General features: G+C 36.4%; 1 protein-coding gene across 3 annotated transcripts in view; it reads right to left on the bottom strand.

The window, feature by feature from the left end:
- The window catches only part of PTPRQ (protein tyrosine phosphatase receptor type Q), a 145119-nt gene that overhangs the window by 17310 nt on the left and 102248 nt on the right, over positions 1–25561 (bottom strand). Inside the window, exons 45-55 of one of the 3 annotated variants that reach the window (XM_064450170.1) lie at positions 23724–23910; positions 21231–21475; positions 20546–20612; positions 19791–19949; positions 18318–18540; positions 17800–17873; positions 13116–13215; positions 12214–12342; positions 10932–10976; positions 4384–4410; positions 3639–3720 (exon numbers count right to left, since the gene is read on the bottom strand). In XM_064450170.1, coding sequence (XP_064306240.1) covers positions 3639–3720; positions 4384–4410; positions 10932–10976; positions 12214–12342; positions 13116–13215; positions 17800–17873; positions 18318–18540; positions 19791–19949; positions 20546–20612; positions 21231–21475; positions 23724–23910 — 1338 coding nt within the window. The remainder of the gene's footprint in view (positions 1–3638; positions 3721–4383; positions 4411–10931; positions 10977–12213; positions 12343–13115; positions 13216–17799; positions 17874–18317; positions 18541–19790; positions 19950–20545; positions 20613–21230; positions 21476–23723; positions 23911–25561) is intronic. The other 2 variants (XM_064450180.1, XM_064450185.1) reach the window with 2 other exon arrangements.

Raw genomic sequence — 25561 nt, 5'->3', positions numbered from 1 at the left:
TTTCCAAAGCTGAGTAAAAGACTGGAGACCACTTCATAACTTGTTAATGGAGATATCATAGCAGTGATAAGAGAATAGAAAACTCTTAGAAAAGCCAGAATTTAGCCAGAATTTCTAAGTTAATGACTACATGAACTGTAATAGGTTTTCCCCTTGTTTGCAAAATATTATATGCAAGTCTATTTCAACATCTAGCTGAGATACCAATGAAGAGATCTACCTATTGCTTTGAGTGAGTAAAACACAAAATTTTGCCACTTGTGCTGAGTAATCCCTTCAAATTTGTCTCTTAATATTAGCAGTTACTCTCTACATGGGCTAATTCCAAAAGTGGGGCAGATAGCCCTACTATCAGATTCGATGGTAATTATTTTCAAGAGCTCTTTTGCCCAGGTATTTGAGACAGTTTGTCTTCTATAAGTAAAATTTAATGGGCAATTGCTAGCAAATAAATAAATAAATAAGGTAATGAAACATTTAAAAAGCAGTACTCCAGTGAAGTAAAGCCCCAGCCCTAGAACTGTATCTAGAGAAATATCCCTGTTCTCAGACAGAGTAGAGTGCTGGGCATTCCTATCAGGATTTCATAAAACAGTATAACACAGCTAAGGGTGGAGGTGTTAAAATTTCTCTCATTGAGAAAGCTGAAACTCTCCCACAAAATTTCTGTCATTGAATTTTGCACGAAGGAAGAAGATAGACAAAACGCCTATGGCATTTTGCGGGTATTATGGGCCATGGGATCCCATATCACATTCATGCCATGTGAACTTTAAGTTGCCTCGTTTGCCTCACTCCTCTGAGTCTTAGCTTGCCACTTAGCTAGCACAGAAGTAGCACTGTTATACAGTACTTTGTAGTAGAGAGGAAATAGAGAAGCAGATTATGTTATTTTTGTAATGATGTTTCCATAACTGAACAAGTGCTCAAAAGCCTCATACCAATTCTCTGCACCACTATGGATTTCAGTCTAAATTATTATTTTCAGAACTCAGGAAAGGCTATTTGGATTCCCAGATTCAATAATAATTTGTCACAGAAACCATATTTCTTTGCAGACTTATAAAACTTTGAAATAATTAATTTGCACTTTGTTTACTCTAGTACTTTTATGGTACTGTGGTGACATTTGGAGGTATTTCCCTTTTTTATTCATGAACAGAACGTACCATAAAACACTTACAGAAGTATTTCTGTTTCAGTAATTTGCCAGTTACCAGAAAAATTTGATTTTCCAAAGGTATTGAGAGATACAGAAATCATCCGAAAAGCTGGAAGTTTGAATATCAGCTAGGTGGTGCCCACCATCAGTTACTGTGGCTCCCTATGGTTTCTTTAAACTTGTCTTTTCTGACAAGACATGGATCCAGATCTATTCCAAGGTCCAGTTTCTCTTCTCGTCATGTTTACACATAGGCCGTGTTCACATGTGGGCTGAGATTGAACCCTGGAGGTCTCCAGGCACAGCAGCTTCTTGAATCCAGCAAATCAGATGAGACCAGGAATGTTCCTGGATTCCAGGACTAAGTGAAATGGAAAGAACCACATTTATGCTAGAAAACTCCAAAACAGGTTTGCTGTCTACAAGCTGCCTATTGTAAATGATCCCCAGGCTACTTTACCTACCGAAACATACCCTGGAATTGTCCAGGAAGACTGCTAGCTGAAACAGTCCAAATTCAAGGCAGGGAACATACTAAGAGTTTACTAGTGTAAATGATCATATTCTTATGTCCAGTTCCTGGTATACTTGAATTTACTAGTACAGAGATGGCCAGAGAGCCCAAGCAAGCTCAGCACCATGCTTTTCGTTATGTGCTTCAGATACAATGGTCCATGGGTTTATATCCTGAGCTCATCTCTCCTACACACATTGTAGGAGCCTTGAGTCATTCATGTGAAACTAAAATGAAGAATGTGGATGGAAACAATGCAGGTCACGAGGTCTGCTTGTTTGTTGTCTGCATTGCCTGTTTCTGTGCATTGTCATTTCAAGTGCACTGTCACTCCTATTATTCATCTGATAAGAGGGGTGCTACAGATTCTATAGATATACTCTCCGTCAGGAACTGGACCTACCCTGCAATTCTGCCTGCCCTTGGACAAGTCATCTGGGAAGATATTACTATACTCTGAAACATGGAAGCTGAAGCTCTGAGAGAAAAAAAAAAAAAAACAAAGGGAAGCCCAAATGACTTACAAAACAGTTGATTATAAGTTGACTATATAATTTAGTTGAGTGAGGCCTCAGCTACTCATATTTCTCTAAATTTGAAATGGATTGCCAGGATTTTGATTTGATAAAACACTATTGTTTAAGTTTTAAGGCATTACAACACTGTAAGGCTTACCCAATGTGGGTCACACCTAAAGAAAGTAATACTAGAAACGTTCCAATGATGAATGTTAATATGTGAAAATGTTATTACTAGTAAAACTTTTCATCTGTTCAGTCATGCATAATGTAACTATAATCACTCTTGTTCAAGTGAAATAACACTTCTACTCTTAGGAAAAAAAGTTCTTTTTACTTTATTGCTCAGAGAATTTTATGGTGCTTTTTATTATTAAATCCAGACCAATTTTACCTAAGGAGCATAACAAAAAAGCTGTAGGAAATACCATTAATCTTTTCACACTTTTGTTGGTTTTCCCTCAGAGACTGAAATATTATAATCTAGCAGAAGAAAAGCCAATTGTTGAGTCTTCATTTTTGTTAATCCAACTGGTAAGCAATTCATGGTAAATCTATAAATTCAAAATAATAAAGTCACCGGAGATTGACAAATTATTTTTGTGAGGGCAAATGACTGTATGTGTTAAAAATGATGATGATGATAGGATTCTGAAATAACAAGAAGAGAAGATATTGTTGAGAAAAAAATGATAGCTGTAAAGAAGTTACTTAATAAAAATAGTGAAAACGTTGAGATTTAAATTTGAAAGTATATATGCATTATATTATATGTAATGTATATTTTGACAGCTGGTCTCTTTTCAGAAAGAAAGACAGGCTTGCTGAGTTCATCTACTCACGTAAGGAGATGGAGGCTATTCACATGGAGGCTATTCTCAAGAGCATGGCAAGTATGGCCTATTATTTGTAAAGAATCAAAGACCAAAATACCATTCACAAACTTTCTACTTTCTGCACTGAAACCTATGAAAGAAAAACATTTCTGAGTTCCATGCCAGTATGACTCAGGCATGAATGTTTCACAGAATAAATGTCAGCTGTGTTTTTGGGGTCAACATCACTCAGGAAAATGAACTTATTTAAAGCACTTAAATATACCTGTATATATGTTAGAAAACTATTTCTAAATAAACTGTTCTCAGGTAAACTACATATGTATTGCTACCTATATAAAAGCATAAATATTGCGGTATTCTCACAAAAATCAGAATCTAAAGAAGATCATCTTTTGCTGACACTTAGGTGAATAAATCAGGTTGCAGTGTAGACTGCAGAATCCAAATCAGTGTAATATTACTTTCTAAACAATCAACCTGGTAATTGGGTATTGATTATCAAGGCCAGAGTCCTTCACGGCCTTGCCTGCTTAAAATGGACATGAAATGTGACACATGAAACGACTGAAGGTCTTGCGATGTTGTGACAACTGCTAGCAACATACCGAAAATTCTTCCTGAAACTTTAGGTTGTTGTTTGTGCAAAGCTCTTCAACATGTTGTAGGAAGGATTTCTTGCTTATTGGCCTGAAAGTAATGACAGAAGAATTAGAAACCTGCAGGGCATTTCTTTCTCATTCTTTTTATTCTTATTTAACTGCAGTTCATTAATAATGTTTTTTTGTTCAGTAGAAACTGATACTTATAGACAGAAAATTATAAATTGCTTACAGCATGCTTACTTGGTTGTTTTCAGTCACTTAAAATAGAAGCATTTTCTCCCCCCATTGTTTGCCCTCACCAAATTTTTAATGATGCCAATGTTAACAGTACTGTTGGGTAGGATTGTTTTTACAGGTAACAGCATTCCAACGAAGTTTTGACATTAATGGACATTTGTAAAGTTATCATTGCATTCTGAAGTACATAATACTTCTTTGTCTGACAGAAAACATTTTATACGTTGCAAGGTTTTAGACATATAAAATATTGCAGTGACCTCATTCTCATAATGACATGGTTTTTAAACCCCGAGGAGTTTAAATATTCCTGTATTACTTCCCAAGCTAAAACACAGACATTCAGGCTTCACCCCAGAGAGAGAGAAAGCATTTCTCCAGTTACCGTGCAATTAGTCATGCTTTTATGATTTATACGCAGCTTGGAGTTTTTTTCTAATAAATACAGAGGAGGGAACCACACATTGAGACTCACCAATGACCACAATATAAAAATCTTTAATCAACTTACTTGATGGATTTTCTATAACTAAGTAACCTGCAACAGAGATTTTTGTTAAATGTAGCAAACTGAGAGTTAACCAATATTGTGCATGTTAATAAGTTTTAGATGAAATACTCAAGTAACTAAAGAATCATGTTTATTTCTCTCAGGGATTCAAATATTATTATATGTCAGACATCTTGGGTGATTGTCTTGATTAGTTTTTATCTCAGGTATTGGCAGATATGGATACGGTAGTTACAGTTTCTATCATCTCTTCAGATCATTTTACAGTGCTCTGGGCTCATATGGCCCTGAGAAATCCATACTTCCAGCACACCACTTCATACACATTGACAGGCTTCATTTTACACTATGTACTCAGTAACATTCTTCTAAGGGCCATTTCAGAGCGTAAGGATAGGATTCATCTGACTGAATACAGACACCTATTTCTGAGCTAGTCACTTTAGAGTCCTTTGATAATCAATGAAGAGAAATAGGTGTGATTTCATCTCATTTAAGCAGATATCTAAAGTCACAGATAAATCACACTCTTGGTCTGCCCTACAGAAACCAAACAGCTATGACTGTTTTTTTAAAGATTTAAAAAATGAGTGCCTGTTTTCATGCTCATTTTTAGGTGTTCACTGCTGCTTCTGGTGCGTGGCGATTTTAAAAACTACACGTTAAAGCTACATATCAAATCTTTAACTTGATCCCATAGCAGGTTTCATGAAGGTGTTACTTGAGCATCTATACTCAGGGAACTTTCAGATGGTCTTGAAACTTGGTCATCACCATTGCCTCTGAACCTGTTTTAGGAATGTCTCAGCTTTACAGATTTAGAAGCCAAACTTCAGGCACTCAGACTTACAAAGCTTGTCTAAAAGGCCAAGCCAAAAAGTTTGAAATAATACAGTTTAAAAGATAACTTGCTCCTTCAAAAAAGCTCAAAATATACCTTTTATGTATCTGTCACTCCAAAAATCATACTCTTACATGCAAATATTACAAAAACTATTCTATAATACAAATATAAATGTCTACTGCTGCCATAATTCTAGTAGAAAAGACAATTTGCTTTAAAAATACTTCAGTTTATGAAGTTATTCTTAAATATTTACATTTTAAATTAGATAATAAAATTAGATTAATACAATTGTTGAATCATTTATTATTACGGATCAGTGAAGTTAATTTCAAAGCTACTAAAGATGCCTTTGTGGTACATACTTTGTTATGACAGTTCTTTTCAAACAAAGCAAACTGTCTATGAAAGACTTGAGTCAGTCTCACTGGAGTAAAAAGAAGTGTAAGAATTCACAGAAAAAGGTTCAAACTCAAAATGCTTACTAGGTCAACTGAAGGAGAGCTTTAGAATGAAAAAGAAAACAAGGCAATAAGACAACAAAGCATGCAACTCTTCAGAATGTTTAGACTTCCTAGTGCTTATTGAATCACTTATGTTGTTTGCATTATGTGGCAGAAGAAACTACCTTCTAGTAATGGCAACTTTACAGTGCTAAAGTTGCCTGAATAAAAAAATTCCTTAATAGGTGTGCCAATGTACTGCATGTAAATATATTTTTCTTTGAGCAGAAAGTAAGCATTTTTTAGGCCTTTTTTCGGGACAAAATTGTAAGCAAAGAAATAACACTTGTTTTTTCTTTGAATTCACCTATCTTCACCACAGAACAACAGAAAAAACCTCATCTCCCAGCTGACATCCCAGTAATTTTTTGAATACTCTTGGCTTTTCTCCTCTCGAACTGCCAGCAATTAGGGGCTCAGTTGCAGTCATCAAATGCAGTTTGGTCATTAGGGAATAAAAATTACATCTATGCTGTACATAAGCAACCTGGGTATATCATTTAGTTCTTCAGTGCTGAAGGTATGTGGATCCAACAGCAAAGAACATAGGAGACAAGCAGCACCATTAACAAAACCTTACTCAACAATATTTCCTGGTTTTACCTTCACTCAAAGAAGGGAAGGACTGAAATAGCACAGGAAATGAACTAAACATTTAGTGTTACATATGTTGCTTTCTAGTTAATTTTAATACTTAGATGATTTTTTTAAAGGCATAATCATATATTACCTTTCACAAGCACTAAAAACTTTTAAAGAAGTAAGGCACCTACGATTTGACACTTTAACATATTTGCGTGCATTTAAGTGAAGAATTTTATTTTTAGAACTACTGAACTCACACTTCTGTTGGTAGCAAATGCACGTTGCAGTGGCTTGGCAGCTCAGAAAATAAGATTATTTCATTTAAATGCTTATATGTGAATTAATGTCTAACCTGAAGACTGTGGCAAAGATGTTGGCTTTGTTGTGTAAGAATCTTCAGAAGGGCTGAATTTTGTATGCTCACTACAGACTTACAGCTATGCTCAGCTGCAGCACCCTCATGCTTCAAAAAGTAGCATTTTTTCCAAGTCTCTTGACTTGGAATATGTAATAATAATCTTACAGTATTACATCAATGAAAAAATACTCATCTACCTGTAATCTTGTTTTCCACATTTCCCAGTCTTTTGTATAAAACATAAGAATATAGATATCACTAGATCTTGATGAGCACAATTTAGAAGCAAACCATGAAGTTGCAAAGTTCCCTATTTCAGCTGGACATTTCCAGATTCCCACTTGTCTGACTTTGAAACTAGGAAAGAAAAACATTCTCTAAGATAAAGAATGCTTTATTGCCTTAACTCTGATTTTCTTTTAAAACAGTGTATTGTTTCATGTGTGGGATTTTTTTGAAGTCTATCAAAAATCTGGATCCCACTCAGATTACTTATGATAGAGCTAGAAAGAAGACATTTATTTGTGTTGGCAGTGGTAACTGAAGACCATATTGTCACACAGACTCGGCTTTCTCTCTGGGTCAATCATCTGAAATCCACAGAGAATTAAAACTTCGTCCAAATAGAAAACAACAGAAATGAGTATGTAGGCAAAAGGCTTAACTCATAAGCACCATTGACACTTCCTAGGAACAACGGAGGAACTAATTTTTAGCAAGTTAATTGAAAGCAATATGGAGCTTAACCCTTCCTAAATATTAAAGGCCTAAGGAAAGAGAACACATGGTCACTTCTTCTATTGTACCAGGACACGTACATTCATAAACTTTGCACTCCTGCTGTACGAGGCTCAGGAAGCCTATTTTTGATAGTTGATTACTGAAGGGAAACTTGCTGAAGAAAAAGGCAAGGCAGGAGCTGTGCCTATCACCACTCAAAGAAAGAAGAAACAGGCTGGTCTAGAGAATGTAATGTGTGTGCAGAAGGGTTGGCCTGAATATAGACACCTGCTGAATACACAATATGTAGGAACGGTGAGACCAGACAAAAATTTTATATACTTTTCCATAAAGAGTTCTAATTGCCTGGTATTTGCAAGGGTTACAGTGTCTGCAATTCAGAAATATTTCTTCTGAATCTGTGCCCCATTTGCTTGACAAGCTGTCTTACGTGGAATGAAACAAAAGCCTCAGAGCATCCACCACAAGGTGTAACTTCTCACGGAAAGATTTTAAGAAATGGGGACCTACGTGGCTTTATCCTTGCTGCAGAAACCACTGTGAAAGCAGGGTGACAAAGAAGTTCTTTCCCAGAACAGGGAAGAGTTACTTGTCTCTCACCAGACCTGGTGTGCCCTGAAAATTTATTGACAGAGTCTGTTCACAGCAGACGAATGTCTGCTTTGAAAAGTAACCTGGAAAACCCTATGGACATAAAGTAAGTGATGAGAGGCCCTAGTATATGTATATTCAGTGTACTTAATGAGCCAATGTTTAATCCAGTTTAGACTGATGGTCTACATATGTTTTAAACAAGGCTTGTTTTTTTCTGTTATTGCCTGGCTCTTACCATCTCCACCATCACAGAGATCAATGTATGTCCCAAACACTCAAAGTTAGCATATTAGCTTCATAAAGCAGATCTCATTTTCCACTGAAGTTAGTAGGGCATAATTCCCTGCACGCCCTCTGAAGCTATATCCTGTTAGTCAATTGCCTAACAAAGACTTGCTGAGAGATGGTGTATATGTATTAGCTAGTATTAGTAATTTCAGACACTGAAGTTTTTCAAGTAAAATTTTTTTCTGGTGACTGTTCTGTTAGAAAATTACTACTGGGAACTGGGATTTTCCATGAATTTCCTGGTTTGAAAAAAAATGTTGACCCCCCAAAAAAGTTTAAAAGTTGGCAAAATGGGTATTTGGCACTGTTAAATTTGATGGTTTTTTCTACTTAAACTGACTTTTGTAATGCAAATAATTCATACTATGAAAGTTACAAAAATGTGTGAAATAAAATGTTTTGATTAACCTGTACTGAACATTTGCTGAGTTTTGGTTCATTAAACTTTTGAACCTTTTGAATTTTTGATCTGCTAAGAATGACAAAAAATATTTCCAGTCATATTCTTACAGAACATAAAAACCTTTTTCTACTTTTTATTTCTTATGTGATACCAGCTGCACAAATTTTCTGAGAATATGAGCCAAGATCATAGGCCACAATCAACTACATATGAGAGAATGTCTGAAGAGACAATGTATGAGAGAGTCAGAAAGGATCTCATGGAGCCAGCTAGAGTACATTGATTCTGTGGATGAACTGTGTCAGCTGCCTTTACTGATTTATAGTAACTAACATGATAAAGAATATACTGGCTGAGAAATGATAAAACATGTTGTTTCTAAAGCATCTCCTTCAAATGAGCACTGAATGGGATGATTAATTGGTGCAGAAAAAATCTATACTGCTTTTTTATCGTCTAAGATTTTCACACAAATTCCCCATCACCCTTTCAGGGTAGAAAGTATACTTAGTTGGACCAGATTTCAGCTGATCTACTGCTGAAATACAAACAAGCCACCCTTGAAAAGGAGTCTGCCCATCTATGTTTTCCTCATAAAAAATTACAAGATGCCATGAACTGAAACCAGCATTCTGCAACACAGCGAGCTTTGCAAACACAGCTGAGACAGCTGACTAAATGCACCCAATGTATGGCAGTAGGTTATGCAGATGCAGCGATGCACAGTCCCACTCCAAATGCATGGTAAATTTGTGAAGGTTACACTTTAGGTCATCAACATGCAATACAATAATTTAACATGTTAACATGTCACTGCTTTAACCACAAATCATGAGAATGACAAGGACAAAATAAGAACAGGGAGTGTGATTGACTTCTACATAGCTACTCCCCGAAGGCAACAGGTACAAAAGTTCTTTCGTGGTGTAACTGTGAAGTCTGAAAACAGGCAGCAAAAATATTTTAGATATGAGGTTTTGCAGAAAGCTGCCTTGGTGCATGCTGCCATGCTTCTGCCAGCTTCTTGATATAACTCCTCATTACCAGGAAGGATGTATTTATATGAAAGACAGCATTAGAGACACCTAAAATGTCTCTTTTGGTCACTGACATTACCAGAACAGCATCTTACACATATTGAAACATTCTTTAAAATTTAAAAAAAGAGGTGTTATTAGCTAAAAAGTTTTGCATAGATAAAGCACATCCTGCGCCTCATTACTATATGTATGTTATCTAGTAGGGTTCCACAGTATATTTACTGACTTCCAGCGGAAAAGATGGCATGAATCCTGTCCTGAGGAATTCTCAGTCAATGCCTGCACTTCAAACTTGAACAGTTTGTCATAATGTCCAACAAACGACCAGGCAAGGAGCCTGCTGTAGCTTCAACACAGCTACTGTTTGAAAAATAATAATCCAAAATTTAACAGCTGCATCATGTACCTTACAAGAACAGCAGAAGAACAGAGTCTTTGCTTTTGTCCATTTTATGAGTGGGGAAGGAGGAAAAATACAGATGGAAGGACATGACAAATGGCAAACCAAAATGTGAGACTGACTCAGTAAGGGTGATGCACCTAGAACTGCTGTAGCACTGTTCAGTAAGGGCCTTGCTGTGCATAAATCATATAATGATGTGCAAGTAAGTATGGAAAATTATAATTAGCAACTACCGTGTAGAGTTTGAGACTGTTCCAATCCAAACTACACATAGTTTAGACAGGAAAGTGGCAGAATAGCACTTTGCAAACTGATAAAGGATTTGACTACAGGATATTTTGCTGGGATTGTAGTGGCATAGTACAAAATAGCTGCAGTGTGAGTGAGTACAAAAGGCCATTGAGAGAAAAAAGACAACTCCTTTTAAGTATATACATTCTAACTGCCAAAGGAAAGAAACAGCATGTTTCCTACATCACGTCTGCACTACATTTGCTTCAAGGATAGGTTGTGTATATTAGTGCTATATTGTCACAATGTGTTATAATTTCCATGTAAAAATTGCCCTGATGAATTTCAATTAGTTGTGGAACTGTACAACCTTAACATTAGGGACTAAAAATAAACATGATTTCTTGATGCCAAATACCACTGTTTGTCATTAGTATAGCTACAAAGATTGAAATTTCATTTTGATTGACTATATCATTCAATATATTATGGTAACACACAGATTAAGAGAACACAATGAAAACCACACCATGTTGCTTCAATAATACAAAAACTTACTGGATGACAAATATCTCCTTGCGTCTAAAGAAAAATGAAGAGTATCTGGAAGTAAAATCCATTAACACTTTAGTATATAAACAAAATTACTACTATTCTTATTCAGCTAACGGTTTGGAAACAAGGCCATTTTGGAGATCAATCAAGATCATTTATATAAGTCACAGTTATCACAGTGCATTGGCAATGGTTCTGCCTTCAGAGAATTTCTGCTGTTATTAGCAGGTACGAAACAATGCTATCTGAATGACATGTGCCCCACACAGAACATACCACATCCGTTACGTCAATGATTTCCAGATGATTCATACTATGTTTTCTCATCTGTTACAAGCAGCCATTCCTGCGTGTACTATTTTGAACAGGTTCATACATGCAGTCAACTTACTATGTACCACAATATGACATATACACACTCAAACAAAACAGGTCAACAGCTACAACCTTTCATCTTCCAGTTATTCCTAGTCTGCAACAGTAGGATGCCTGACTGCTAGGGCAAGACTATTTTAGGCTTCTCATCTTTAAGGAAACTGCCTACCAGAGTGTTTAATCTGTGACACAGCAGGGAAAATACAGGCAGGTAAAGAATCTTCACCAAACATTCCTAAATCAGTTGGATGTCATATATTATTGAAAATCTTTATTATATTTATTTGATGAATAATATCCATGTTTTTGGCAGTCAGAAAGAGCAGTTTTCCTTCTGATAAATATCTGTGACAAGATGCTTTGTCAGACAGAAAATATAAACAGCCTGAAATTGCTGCATACACCTTAAAGGAGCAGATGTCAGGATGGCCAGTGTGCTGAGCTCCACCAAAACCCAGATGTTATGCAAATCCCTTTGTGAAAAAAACCCGCTTTCTAAATGTCAATTAAACAATGACAGATTTGTTCTTGAATTAGTTGACTGGGAATTCTGGGAGTCTGACTCTTTCAAAATGCTTATGTAGGTTTGCAGTCTATGAAAAACAGTGGGCCAACAAAAAAACTCAGAAATTCTGCATGTTTAAAAATATGTAGCCCTTTTTTTTTGCTAACACAATTAAACAGTGATTTGCACTTCGATCTTTATCTGGTTGTAAAAAGAGCTGAAGATTAAGTGATTTTCTAAAAGCTAGTGAGAAGTGTCTTGAGGATGGAGGTCATTCTTTGAAAGAGGATCTCAGTGACCTGTGTAAATAAGAACACCACAAACACTTCCAAACAAGCAAAGGTCAGAAAGGGGTCATGGCTACCGCCCCTTTGGACTACTGTTTTGCCTAAGCAGTATGCTTACCGTGTAAATCTCTCATCCTTCAACTCCAGGTCTGCCACTGTGATCAACTGGTCCAGTTTGAACTTAGTGTCAATAATTTCAGCATCTCGTGGGGAGTATGTGCCTCCCTCTTTTTGCTTTTGCCGTATCCTAAACAGAAAATAATACTGAAAAATAAATGTGCAAAAGATTTAAAGCAACATATATCAATAATTTGACTGGACAGGCTGAAACTGAAAAATGGTTGCCAGAAATCCTTCCTTGGCCTTTATTCTCCTCCCCCTTCCAATAGTGTAATTTAGTCAAATCCATCAGTTATGTTGTCACAAATTCATATTGAAAAAATCCAGCCTGTATATTCTTTTAGTTTTCCTACATAAATTCTGTGGCAAAGTCTGAACAATGCAGCTGAGGAAGAACAGAACTTCTGATGAATGAGCAAACTAACATCATGTATGCAGTACCCAATCTGCTTCTTTACATGGGCATTTTGTTCACAGTTTGAATTTGGAGGTTGGATTCTCTTTCACATATGAGATTTCAATGTATTTAACTGATAAATTTATAAGAAAACAGAATTTAGAGTATTTACTTCATATCAAGCTGTCAATAGGGCTCGCCATCACATTAACTTCGGCCAGCTGACACCCTGATCTGTATCCTCAAGTCAATAGAGAAGTGGCTCTGAAAGGGTAGGATAGGCTACCCTCTGGAGAAGTTAGTTTTTCTCCTTCATCTATCGACGTTACCCTGACTAGACCACAGCTAGCCTTTGAGAGTCCCTCCCTAAGTTTCTATGTAACAGAAAATGCAATACATTTTAAAATGACAGACTAGTTCCATTTATAGAACTGTTTCAACTCTTCTTGAAAACCTTTTTCAGTGCTTGCAAGCATGGTATGGCAAGGATACACAAATCTCACCTTGCAAAAACATACACTGCAGCCACCAAAAGAACAACTGAAAGTATACACAAAGTAACAGCAAGGATAACTTCTACAGATCGTCCTGACAGTCCTTCACCTGCAACAGAAAGTGGAAATTTAATATTTCATAGATTCATTCAAATTTTTACATTCCTGACAGGGTGAAATCAGGCCGTGATGAGAGACAGATGTTTTTCTCTCTGTACAACTGCACCCATTTTGTGTCAGTCAAAGAGCTGCTCAGGAAAGAAAAATATAACAAAACCAGACACAATTTATTTAGAAGTTCCTAAGCACTGTTGATCTACGTCATACATAATGCTAATAGTATATGTCTACAGCTATATGTGCAGCTGTCCCCTGGTGCTTTTTAGTTTTACCTGCTAAACAGGTTAAGGTCGGTCTGCACTGCAGTAACATCCGTCTGAACACTAGCCTGAGCCAAGCTCCTGCTTCAGCCTCTGTGCAGCCAAGAACAGGCACACTGCTCTATCAGCTAGGATAAACAAAACTCCAGAAGTGGAGGAGAAAGAGCCACAACTCTAAAGCTATGAGGCCCACAGCCATCACTCAGAGGCACAAAATAAAAGATTTTTGGAGATATTCTCCTCTGGGTGCCAAAGAAACCCACCCAGTGATCGGATCTGAACTTTCTGGATTGATCTGCCTCATTGACCGTTAACTAATGCCCTTTATTCATGTGGGAATTGATGATATTATTAGAAATCACCACCAGCAGGTCAAAAGTAATTGTAAAGGCCTTTGGGACAAAAAGGTAAAGGTGCTGGTATTCTAATCAGTCCTTCCAGGGGAGAATGAAGGCTCATTCAGAGACCGATATATCATTTAGATTAGTAATTTCTAGACCTCTTTTTGAACCTTTTTGGTGCTAAATTTCTGAGACTCATTTAATTTCCCACCCTTCCTGGCAATCCTGTCCCTAGCTCAAAAACCTCAGCCTCCTTCTTCCTTAGGCACACAGTGAAAATAAGAAAAGCAAAGGATTACTACTGCTGGTATTCTTCACCGATACTGGTATTCAACTCCACTTTCTGATCCACTATAGAAACCTATCTCCTGTCCAGGTTCTAGGAAGGACAGAAAACGTACTGCTTCCTGCCATATGAAACTCTGTGTCTTCCCAAGGACACACTGGGAAACACTGAAGTCTTGGCTTAATTTCTCTCAAAAGGTCCTGATTTTTGGATTAGAGAGTATATTGCAGATGATCCTTCATGTACATTGGAGAACATGATCAAAATTCAAAATGATCCCGGTTTAGCTGAAAAAATGGTCTTAAAACAGTAGGATGTAATTTTGTAAGATCAAGTGCATCCTCCTAAATGTACGTGGGAATAATCAGCTATAATAATACAGCTTATTAAACAGTAGGTTAGGTAGCAATTTATTGGAAGTAAGTGTGCGATTGTTGTAGACCACAAACAAAATGAATAAGACTTATCATGCCTATATGAAACAATAGACATAATCTTGTGATACACAGAATTAAGTATAGTTTCCAAAACACCTGAAATAATTCTTCCACTGCATTAGTAAAGTCTCAGGTGCAACACTGGACGCTACGAGGTAAGAACAATTTAGGCCAGAGGAAGACAACAGAAGAAAAGCAAGCATATAGAAAACTGTTGCAAAGAGAAAAGGAATGAAAAAGTCCCTGCCACTCACTGATTTCTGTGATAAAAGTAAAAATCTTTGTAATGTGGAAGAAGAACAGAAAAATTTCCAGAGAAACCTCTACAACAGTTCTGTCTGTTTTCCACCAAACAGCAAAGTCAATGTTAAACCCTAAGGTTAACCAGTCCAAGTATTGCAACATTATTAAACAAAACAGTGCTGGCAGAATACCCACCAAGAGTAAAAAACATATATTTTCTCCTACTTCTTTGCAACAGGGAAGGACTACTTGTCTGTAGAGATAATGATGATGGGCAAGGGGAAGGAGAAAAAACAGATTTGGCACAGTATGAAAAGTAGCTATAAAACTAGTATGCAGTCCTGACATCATGTTGTATAATGCTGAGGAGCTGCCACTCAATACATGATGATGATAAACAGCACTAACAGAATATCATAAGGTAGGTTTCTGTGCAAAAGACACTGTCAGGAAGCCCCATTTTGATTATTTTCTGACTCATCAGCTTCGTTTTTCACATGGGAAGTCTACACTTACACAGGACTACCAGCTGCCGGAAAATGATTTGCTGAACTAGCTACCAGAGTTTATGAAAAGGTTATAAGCTGCCTTGATGTATTAGAAGTTTAAGCAGTATTTATCACCACATCTTAATTATCTCATGGAAAAAATCCTGACCTTTCATTGTAGTACGGACATTACTTTTGCAATGCCAGTCATGGGTTATGAGGAAGAAACTCCACTTCTCCAGCTCAAGAGGAGAGTTGTGGTACTCCAAGTATGGTTGAGTGGGAGTGCCATATTAAAATGTATCCTTTAATATAATTAAGAAATCATTATTGCAGCTGTGTATTCCAATAATTTCTGCTTCAGTGTTCCACCCTAGCAAAATTCCTATTGTTTTACAAGAGCATCTGATGTCTGTCACAGCGAGCTCTCTCAGACGTTTTCCATACTTTTTTCTGCTTCAAACATATTTAACATGCGGTATTAATTTGCACAGATACAAGGTTAGCTTCCTGGTTTTCCAGATCAAAGACCTACCTATTCTATAAGTAGATTCAGAAATCAAAATAATCTAATCATGAATACTGCTGCCAAAATTCAAATTAGTCTTTTATCTGCTAAAATGAAAGTGTCACATTGGAAAAACACAAATGTCAGTGATTATTACACAAGATTATCATTAATTTAGATTGAAATTGCAATTCTGATCTCAGGCAGCATAAATTTCTTCTGAAAAGATACTGTTGTTACAAGTGGAATAGAAGTCATCAGTCACAAAGATACCTAACAGCTACTGATCTTTCTGGTATGCTTTCTGGGTTATGCTTCCAGAGCAAGTCTGCAGTTCATATAACCAGAGCATCTCCTATGAGGAAAGACTTGGGGCAAGGTTCCTCAGGTTATGTGTCTCAAAAGAAAATGTGTCAGAAAAAAATCTGTCTTCATTTATTCACTTAAGATGACATTGGTAATGGCATTGCCAGTGCTGTATCTTCAAAGCCACTCAGACGCAGCACCTACATTACCTGTGATATATCAATTTGATGTTTATTTCACAACACTTCCAAGAAAGCATAGGAAGAACTTCTAATTATCTGTTCCACTTAAGTTTTTTTCTTGTTGGATAGGATCTGAAATTTAGAAGTTAAGGCCAGACAGGAGTTTGCTGTAGTACTCATTTTAAAAGCAGCACTTGATGTTAAACTTTAGCAAAGGCGGCACTGGATGAGTATGAGGAACCATGGATAGCTGAGGAATTTATCAGGTCTATTTTTTTGCCTATTACATTTATTCACCATACAAACAGATCTTGCTTCTTTATGACCTGCACCAAAGGAGAATGTGCCACAAGCTTTCAGTAACAATACAGAAGCGAATTAATTGCACTACCTGCTGCCACTAAAGCATGATTTCTTTAAACATTGCAGACTTTTCTGTTCGAAGGAAGAAAATTGCCCAGAGGACTGGATATGGTTGAAGTCATTTCCAGTAAACTTGTTTTCCCTGATTGGACACACTGTCTTTCCCTTAATGGGCAAACTATTTGCTTTATTGGCTTAGAACTTTTAAACTCAGAACATATAAAGACAAGTTTTGTGTTGCACTTTCCAAAATGTTCAGGGCTAGAGAAATAGTGCCAGATCCTTTCAGAATATTCAGGTAGTAAATTAACATTTCAGGATCTTCAGTATCAGATCACATAGCAAATTTCTAACATGGATTACATGAATAAGGGAGCTCATATCACAGAAGATGAATGCCAAATGAAAAATATGTGCCCACTAAAATTCTTCTGGGTACTCATCCAGTTGTCTTGGGATCCCTTTTCAGAAAGTCAGGGCTAATGCTTAGCTAAGTAAGTTTTGGCTTACCAATATATTAAAAGAACTTATAGGTCTACAGATCTGCTACGAGAACATGCATTCCCAATTTTGGGGGTAGATCAACACTGACATGGAGGAATTTATACTGGATTTGAGACCCCATAGCCAATGACATCAGAACAAGATGGATTCTATTACACAATATTAATTTATTAATTAATATGGAGCTTTGTCTGTATCTAAAGGATGAAGGGCTAAAGGGTCATGTCCTCAGATGAGTTGCCACTAGATAGGAATGATCTGCAGCCAAGAGGTTTCCTACACTAGGATCACTGGAATAGCTCTACATCCAACACAGAAGGAAACTGCATAAACAGTATAGCTTCTGGCAGTTTGCCAGGCAAGACGAGCTATCCTGGCAAAATGGCATTTTTATTGGTATAACTGAGTATCTGCTAATGAACTTTGTCAATACTGCTTCTTCATTTAACAGTCCAGGCTGAGGTGAGACTTCTTGACAAACTCAAGAAGGGCATACAAGGGAATGGATATGTTTCCTCAGCCATTCTGGTTAAGCTAGGTCCAACAAAAACAGAGATTATTTACTTCAGGGAAACAACTCTACTAAAAAGAAACACAGAATTGTCTAGATTCTTTGGAAATGGAGAAATACTTTAGTAAATGACACTATCCTTACCTAATGTTTTGACAGGGTCAGAATACTCAGAATCTGTAAATTGTCCTTTAACATTAGTTGCTCTGAACTTAAATCTGTGAAATAAAACCAAGAAAACTAATGAAATAAAAGTTTACGTGCATTTTCTTAAATATTATTTCACTTAGAAACTAAAAATGATTTTTCAGTTTTAGTATAATATAAGCTGGAATCACTATGCAGCTGCTAAAGCAATGTGATGACAGGCATAAAGGACTCAGTGTCAATATCTTAAATGTATAACAAACTATATGAATTCCCTATCTTGAATTAGGGTTTATTTAATTTAAGAACTCAGTAAGCAACTTCTGTAACCTGAAACATTTTTTAAAAATTTGTCTCCCATATTTATGCTCAGACAAAAAATTTAAAATTAGAGGCACACAGAGATAATTTCAATTTCCACCTTTTCATAATTGAACTACACATTTTGTATGTTTGTGCAAATGTATATTTCACTTAAATCTTTCTCTTGAACAAACATAGACAAATGTACTTACAGGTACTGCTTTCTTGGTTTCAGTGGGCCATTACATATTTTGTCTTGACTGCCTGGTATCATACATGTAGTATCAGCACCTATGACATATATCTCTTCTTTGCCACTCAGATCTTCTTTTCCTTCTATACACGGTGGGTTTGGAAAGCCTTCATTTGTAAAATATGGCCTCGGTCTGTTGAAGTAGGCATCATACCACTTAGTAACATTCCCATCATGCTGAGCTATTGTCAGGAAAAGAAATAATCAGAAAAAATTTACATTCTAACCAGACTGTAAAGAAGTTAAATAGGAAATTAATTTTTTTAAGAGCTTAGCATGCTATCAGTGCCATTTAAACAACTGAGTCTATAACTGTATATGCACTTGAACCCAAACTTCCTTATTTTCCGCACTATCTACATTTTGCTAACCTAGAGTAAGTCAGGTGAATAACAATTAACAAAGTTTCAGGGGCAGCCTCGCGCATGAGCTCTGCCTGTAGAGGATATCATTTGTGCAAGCCACTTGACTTTGAAACTGAGCATGGCTAGCAAAGACAGTAAAAACTGTTTACTCGAAAGAGAGTAAAGACTGTTTCATAAATGAAATTACTAGATTTCCATAAGTGGACAGTACCCAGCAACTCAGAAGAAAAATCTTCAAAATGTTGCTTAACATGGTATTTGCATATCTATCAGTTCAACAGAATCTTTACAGCAATAGCTATGGAGTAAATGTCTGTAGGATTAGTGCTAAAATGCAAAATCCAGAAGAAGGTGAGAGACTTAATTCACTTAATGTGAACGCTTTACTTCTAAACTTTGAAAGCAAGAAAAACAAGGGAATTAAATGCATGGAATTTGTCCTTCTTAGGTAAAGTAAGCCTGACCATATGATGTCCTATCACGAAACTCCCACTCACAATGGTAGGCAATTACTCAAAAGAGTATCATGGCACTGTTCATATGAGTAAATGTTCATCGGCCCATACAAGGGAATAAACATTCTAACCCACAGTCTACAGAAGGGATTTATATAAATCCCTCTGCCCCCGTTATGAAATGGAAATATCAACTGCACATGACTGCATTCTTTTACAGGCAACACTAATAGCAACAGAAGAAAAACTTTGAAAAAAAAAGTTTTGGATATATTTAGCTGCCACAAATGCCAAATTAGGTTGTTTTTTTTTTCAAGGATATAGGAAATAAAGAAAATATAATGATAACTATAGGGTCAGAATAATACTGGTGACTTTAAACAGCATGGATCAGTCTGCTGGCAAGTGTTCCCAAAAGCCAGTACCCAGCCCACAGCACTGTGAAAGATGCTTTGCTTTTAGTACCGTTGCCACAGCTAAAGTGACTTTGTTAGCTGTTTTCTAACGTGACATTACTGAGGCCTAAGAAAAGAAATAAAAGAGAAAACAGCCTGAAAATAAAGAAATAAAAACCCCAAAAAACAATTTTCAAGAGAACTGATAAAATTCTACCTCCGGCTTCCACAACAAGAACTTGTATCTTTTTGATAGGGCCATGATCATCACTGTAGTAACATATCGGCATTCTGATCGTAATTGTTGTAGCTGTGACGAGTAACACCCCATTTGCATCATAAACTGGTGCTGGTTTCTTTTTAGGCCGTGGTGGTTCTGTTTTTAAACAAAGATATACCACAGAGTTTTCTTTTAAAATGTCTTCACTACAAGTACTTTGTTCAGGCACATGGCTGCGTTATGCAAGACGAATCTTCAGCATATTTTCAGGGACAGCTTAATGTTTTACTTTAATGCCTTAATCCTCTAAAAATTGTGTTCTGATAAATGCCTCTGCCCATCAGCTTTCAATTAAAAGAAAAAACAATAAAAAGACTGAATCTTAGTTTTTCAATGAATTTCAATCAATGATTGCATTTATTTCCACAACTGTGATACTGTATACTTAGCTATGCTTCTGTGATATTCTTCTAAGCTGATCGCTGATGGTAACTAAAGTACTGGTCAATATGACCACTTCACTGAGTGCACACATAGTTTACAGTATCATTCAGATACAAATAGCAAATGATCGGTGATACACAGAAAAACTGAGAGCTGCAAATCAAGGCTATCAGTTATATGTTCCTGCTCCTACCTTATCCAGACTCTGAATAACAGACAAAGGCATACAGCTCTGTGCTTGCAGGTAGAACAGCAATTTCTTTAGCGTTTATAGAGATTGCAATTAAAGGGTACTTCATGAGACATACCTTTGATATCCATGGTTATTTTCAATTGAATTTTTGGCCCTGCACCAGCACCATTAATTGCATACACCTTAAAAAAAAGCAAACACTTGTTTTAATGAGTATTTGTAATAGCTTCAAATAGGCCAAACCTGTATACATTTGAAGCAACAATGAATGTTGAAACACTTCTTTCATGTCATTCACACTTTGCTAGAACTTCATATTTCTTTACAATCCTAACTACGGTAACACTTCTTTGCTGGTAATGTAGCTCTCACAAAAAGGAGAAAAAGTTATGTTGCCTCCTCTTATGTCCTACTGTCTGATTATTTGGAAAGACTTCACGAACATACTTCTAGCATGCTCCCCTTGCAGAACCGGACCTTTCACCTGAGCCAAATGAGCAATATAAGTGGTGGAATTAAGAAAGAGATTTAGTCTTGTACCTGTGACGATGTGTCACAGGATGCTTTGTTAGCACATGAATGAGTGGTCCAGAGTACAAAGCTAACCACTAATGACATGTTCTGCTCCCACTTACTCCACCCTCTTCATAGCTGCCCTCATCCCTCAGACTTGCCTCTCTTCACACCCCAGCTAACATTCTCAGCATGAAAATCTCATATTCAGCCTAGGTTTATGTTCCCTGCTCAGACCAATCTCTCGCTCATATCAAGGAAAAAATCCAAAAAGTATCAGCTCTTACGCTGACATTATAGGTATGACCTCCTTTTAGTCCTTCTATCATGGCAGTGACTGACTGATCTGTTTTATCAATGACACTAAGGTTGTGGATCTGGACAGCAGCGGGGTCATCTTCATTGTAAACCATAGCTTGATACACCTGAATATTTCCATTTGGTTCAGATGGTGGCACAAATGTTACTTGGAACTTTGTTACTTCGTCCGGTATCTTCTGAAATGTTATGTTGTTGGGTGGGTCTTCAGGCACTGAAATATATTTCAATGATCCACTTAAATCAGTTTACTACTATTACTATTAGAGTAAAATCTGAAAAATTAAAGATTATATTTTTGCATGTCAGTATTAATTCATTGGTATTTTCTCTTTTTACCGAAAACATCTCAAATACTTATTGCGTATGCAAATATTTATAAAGACAATAAAAAGTTAAATATTTAGTGAAATACTGTTCTTAAAGATAGCATTTAATGCTACAAATATTAAAAATAATTATTAGATAACCCTCAGTAGTTTCCACACAGAAAAGTTTCTTCTGATTTTCTACTCAGAAAGCCTGAGGGCATCATTATACCTTGAAATACATCTAGGGTAAACAAATCCTTGCATGGGCTGACAAGCAAGAAGCAAGTGTTAGTCTTGAGTATCCCTTTCTGAAAGCCCTCTGTCAACAGCAATCTCCCTCCCAACATATAAACAAGCCACCGTGCTCCTACGAGTCTCTGCTTATCACTGCTAACTCTTTAGGAAAAAACTTTCCACTAGCCGATGCCCAGCCACAAACACAACATGCATTTTTCCCAAAGACAGTTTTTTGTCAAACACTTATTTCAGTAGCTTATTCTCATGACAGCAAAGGTATAAATCATTTTCCCAGTGTCCCTATCTGAAAGAAAAGGCTGTAACATTCTTTCCAGGCAGCTAAAGATTTATTGCTCTACCTGAGCAGACAAGTATGTAGCGTGACCTCTAAATAGTGAAATCAAGTAACTGAAGGTAAACACATTCCCTCAGCCAAGGATTTAGATGCAATTGTCATACCTTCAGGTTTTTTTATACCAGCCCACAAATGCTTACTCAGGCTTCTCTGGACCAAGGCTTTGGAAATTGGTCCTTACTCAGCCATATGCTAGACCATACAAACCAGATGAGATGAGATGGAAAAAATAACTTCTTCTCTAAGTTTACTGCACCTCCTAATGTATATCATTTTCACATAAGAAAAAGGACTACCAAAAAAGATAGCTCACAGAACAGGCCCAGCTACCACCTAATTTATTTTTCATTCATTTTTCCATAGTAAAAGACCATATCAGCCTCCAGGGATATAAACAGGTCATGAACCTTAGAATTTAATGTATTAAAGGCATTATATCTATTTATCTATCTATCTATACACACACACACACTCTCTCATATCATATCATTAGGGACACTGGATTTTCATACATCAAAGGAAAGATAAATGATAAATACAGTTACCGCGCAGTACGCCTAAATCTGAAATTAACCTGAGTATATAGCTAAAAAAGCTGACCTGCAGCTAACCTCACTAGAGATAAGGCAACTGTAGTTTATACACGGTTGATAACTAGTTTGAATGAAACAAAACTTTAATATCTTTTCAGAAAGTATTTTTTGTTGTTTTGTTTGTTCGTTTAAACATCCTTAATGAACAATTAAAGACCAGCAAAGAGTAGACAGAGCACAACCAGGAACTATGTATGTAAAATTAGGACCGTATCTTCCCCATGTACATCTGTTTATATATTCCTAAGCAAATGCTATCTACTTTTCTGTAACATAGTCTCTTGGTGTCATGAGGTCCTCACACAGTTCCTCACTCTGATCTGTCAGTTTTATTCCTCTGAGTAACTTAATAGCATCAGCAACTTTTGTCACCTTAGTATCCACCTCATTCTCCAGATTGTTTTGAATCTGTGGAACAGCTGACTCAAGCACAGATCCCTGTAGGCCTTCACTAGCAACCTCCTTCCACTCAGAATACACAGATGGTGTCCTCAAGTCAGTAGAGGTACCCTTTATAAATGTTAGGATTCATTTAACTTAATTTTTATACTTTTAAATTTTGCATCAAGACCAAGGATATTGTATAGAGTTTTCAATTGCCTCTTAAGGGAAACAGGTACCTCCAGAAGGGAGAGTCATTCCTTCTTAAGACAAGTATCTTACATATACATGCTAATATAGATAGGACCTCTCTTTGTTGACTATAGAAGTAATATAAACGGCTGCATTCTACACATTCATATTTTACATGAAGCAAGTTAAGATCTCTGCATTACTGAAGGTAAATCTTAGTATTTATTATTGCCATCTCTTTTTTTTGTTGACTGCCACCTTTTTAAATGTTAAAGAAAAAATATTGTGAGAACAACTCTGCATTAAAAGTGCGCCATGTGTTCAAAACTCATTTATTTGTCAGACAAAAGAACTGTAAAGTTCAATTCATATAAAGTAGAGAAAAATACAAACCTGCTTCAAAAGTGGAGACAATTACCGGAGAACTAGCCTTGCCTTCAATGAGTGCAGCATTAACATCCCCCGTAAAGGCGATGATTACTATAGAATACCTTGTAAATGCTTTTAAATCAGAAATTTCTAAGACTTTACCCTCATCATTTGTCTTCAGAAACTGAGCTTTATAATTGTCATTATCTACCTGTAAAATAGTAATAATCATAATCATAATTAATTAAAAGAGTTGAAACAGCCACAAACAGGACATTATTATTTGAACACCTTATTTAACTTCTATGTTTCCTCTTTTCTAACCATTTACATAGAAGGGTTCACAAGAAGTCTCTAGCTGCCAAGACTAGAAAGCCGCCTAGGAGAGTACGTTCCTGTCCCACCCATGTGTTGCCTCTTCAGCACTTCACGTAGTATGAGATTAAGGAAACAGGCTGTTTGCTTGGTGATGTCTTCCACCAAGCAAACATGAACTGATTGGTAGACATGGGGCCAGGGGAGCTGCAGTGACCTGAAATGGGAATCAAACTAGGCAGAGACGAGCAGCTGTACAGCAGAAAGTTGTTTGGAATACAAAAACAAAAAGAAAATTGGGCAGCAATATATAATGTTAATATGACTGCATCAAGTGCAGTTCCTCTTGGGATGTAGTAACAGAAGCACTACTTATAAGACAGTGGGGAGGCAGTAATTCTTTCAGTGGAAAAGCTGGAAAGCAGAAATAATTGGGGTTCAGTCTAGAAAAGGGAGGATGGTGAAAGACATGGTAATAACTTCAAGATATAAAAAAGGATGTTAATGAATTGGATATAACCCATTGTTTCCAGTGTTCACGAAAACAAATAGAAATTTTATTTGCACCAAAAAAAGATTAGAATTAAATATTACAAAACCTGCAACAACAGCCCTAAATATGTAGTAAAACTATGACTGTAAGTTTAGTTAAAAACTAGAACAATCTACCAAGGGTTGCTGAGCAGTTTTCAGCACTGGACATTTTTAAGAACAGGATAATGAATCATTTGTGAGGAAGACTCTAGTTACACTTGTTTCTGTGTTAGAGCAGGATATGGATGGGGTTACTTTTTGGGATCCCTATCAGCCTTACATGTCAAATAATCATGTCAATTCTAATGTTAGTTTAAAAAAGGGGGAAAGGAAAAAATGGGAGCTTTTTTAGTGTTTGATGAAGTATCATTTACAAAATTCTTTTTATGTCTATTCCCACTACTTCAGTTAATGGTGTTTTCATTATTGTTTCTTCAGTGTGTAATTTGAAAAGAGGATTAGGTAGCTGTACAGTAGTTTTCCCACTGGATGAAATCTGTATTAAATGCAGCTGCTAAAACATTAGAATAGTTCAAGCATACCTTTTATTTGACAGATATGCATCTATCCCCACTGAGAATTAACCTGAACTAAACTTTCTGATGGACTAAACAGACATTCATTTCCTGGGATGGCCATGAAGAGCTGAAAACACTTTTTCCTATTTTACCATCAAAAATCTGGCATACAAATATTTACACAAGAGCTAAAATACAATCACAGTACACCATCATTAAATTGATTTCTGTTCTTCCTGAAGTTTAATGGTTCAGTTCCATCTTCCTTGCTTATTTTCAGTAATATTTTATTCAGGACTACTTCTAATTATAGTAGGCAGCAAGACAAACTAAAATAGGACTTGGAGGAATAACAATGAGGGAGTACATTTTAGTTTTTCTGATCTATAAAACTCCAAGGAACATCCTAGCAATTTAAACAGAACCCTAATACATTCACTAATAAATACTAACTCCTACCTGTTAAGAACAAAAACGTGACCGAGTAGAAGTCTG

This window comes from Phalacrocorax carbo, chromosome 1, assembly GCF_963921805.1.
Source record: "Phalacrocorax carbo chromosome 1, bPhaCar2.1, whole genome shotgun sequence".
NCBI lineage: Eukaryota > Metazoa > Chordata > Aves > Suliformes > Phalacrocoracidae > Phalacrocorax > Phalacrocorax carbo.
Note: the sequence above shows the minus strand (reverse complement) of the source record. Positions and strands in the feature narration are given on the sequence as shown.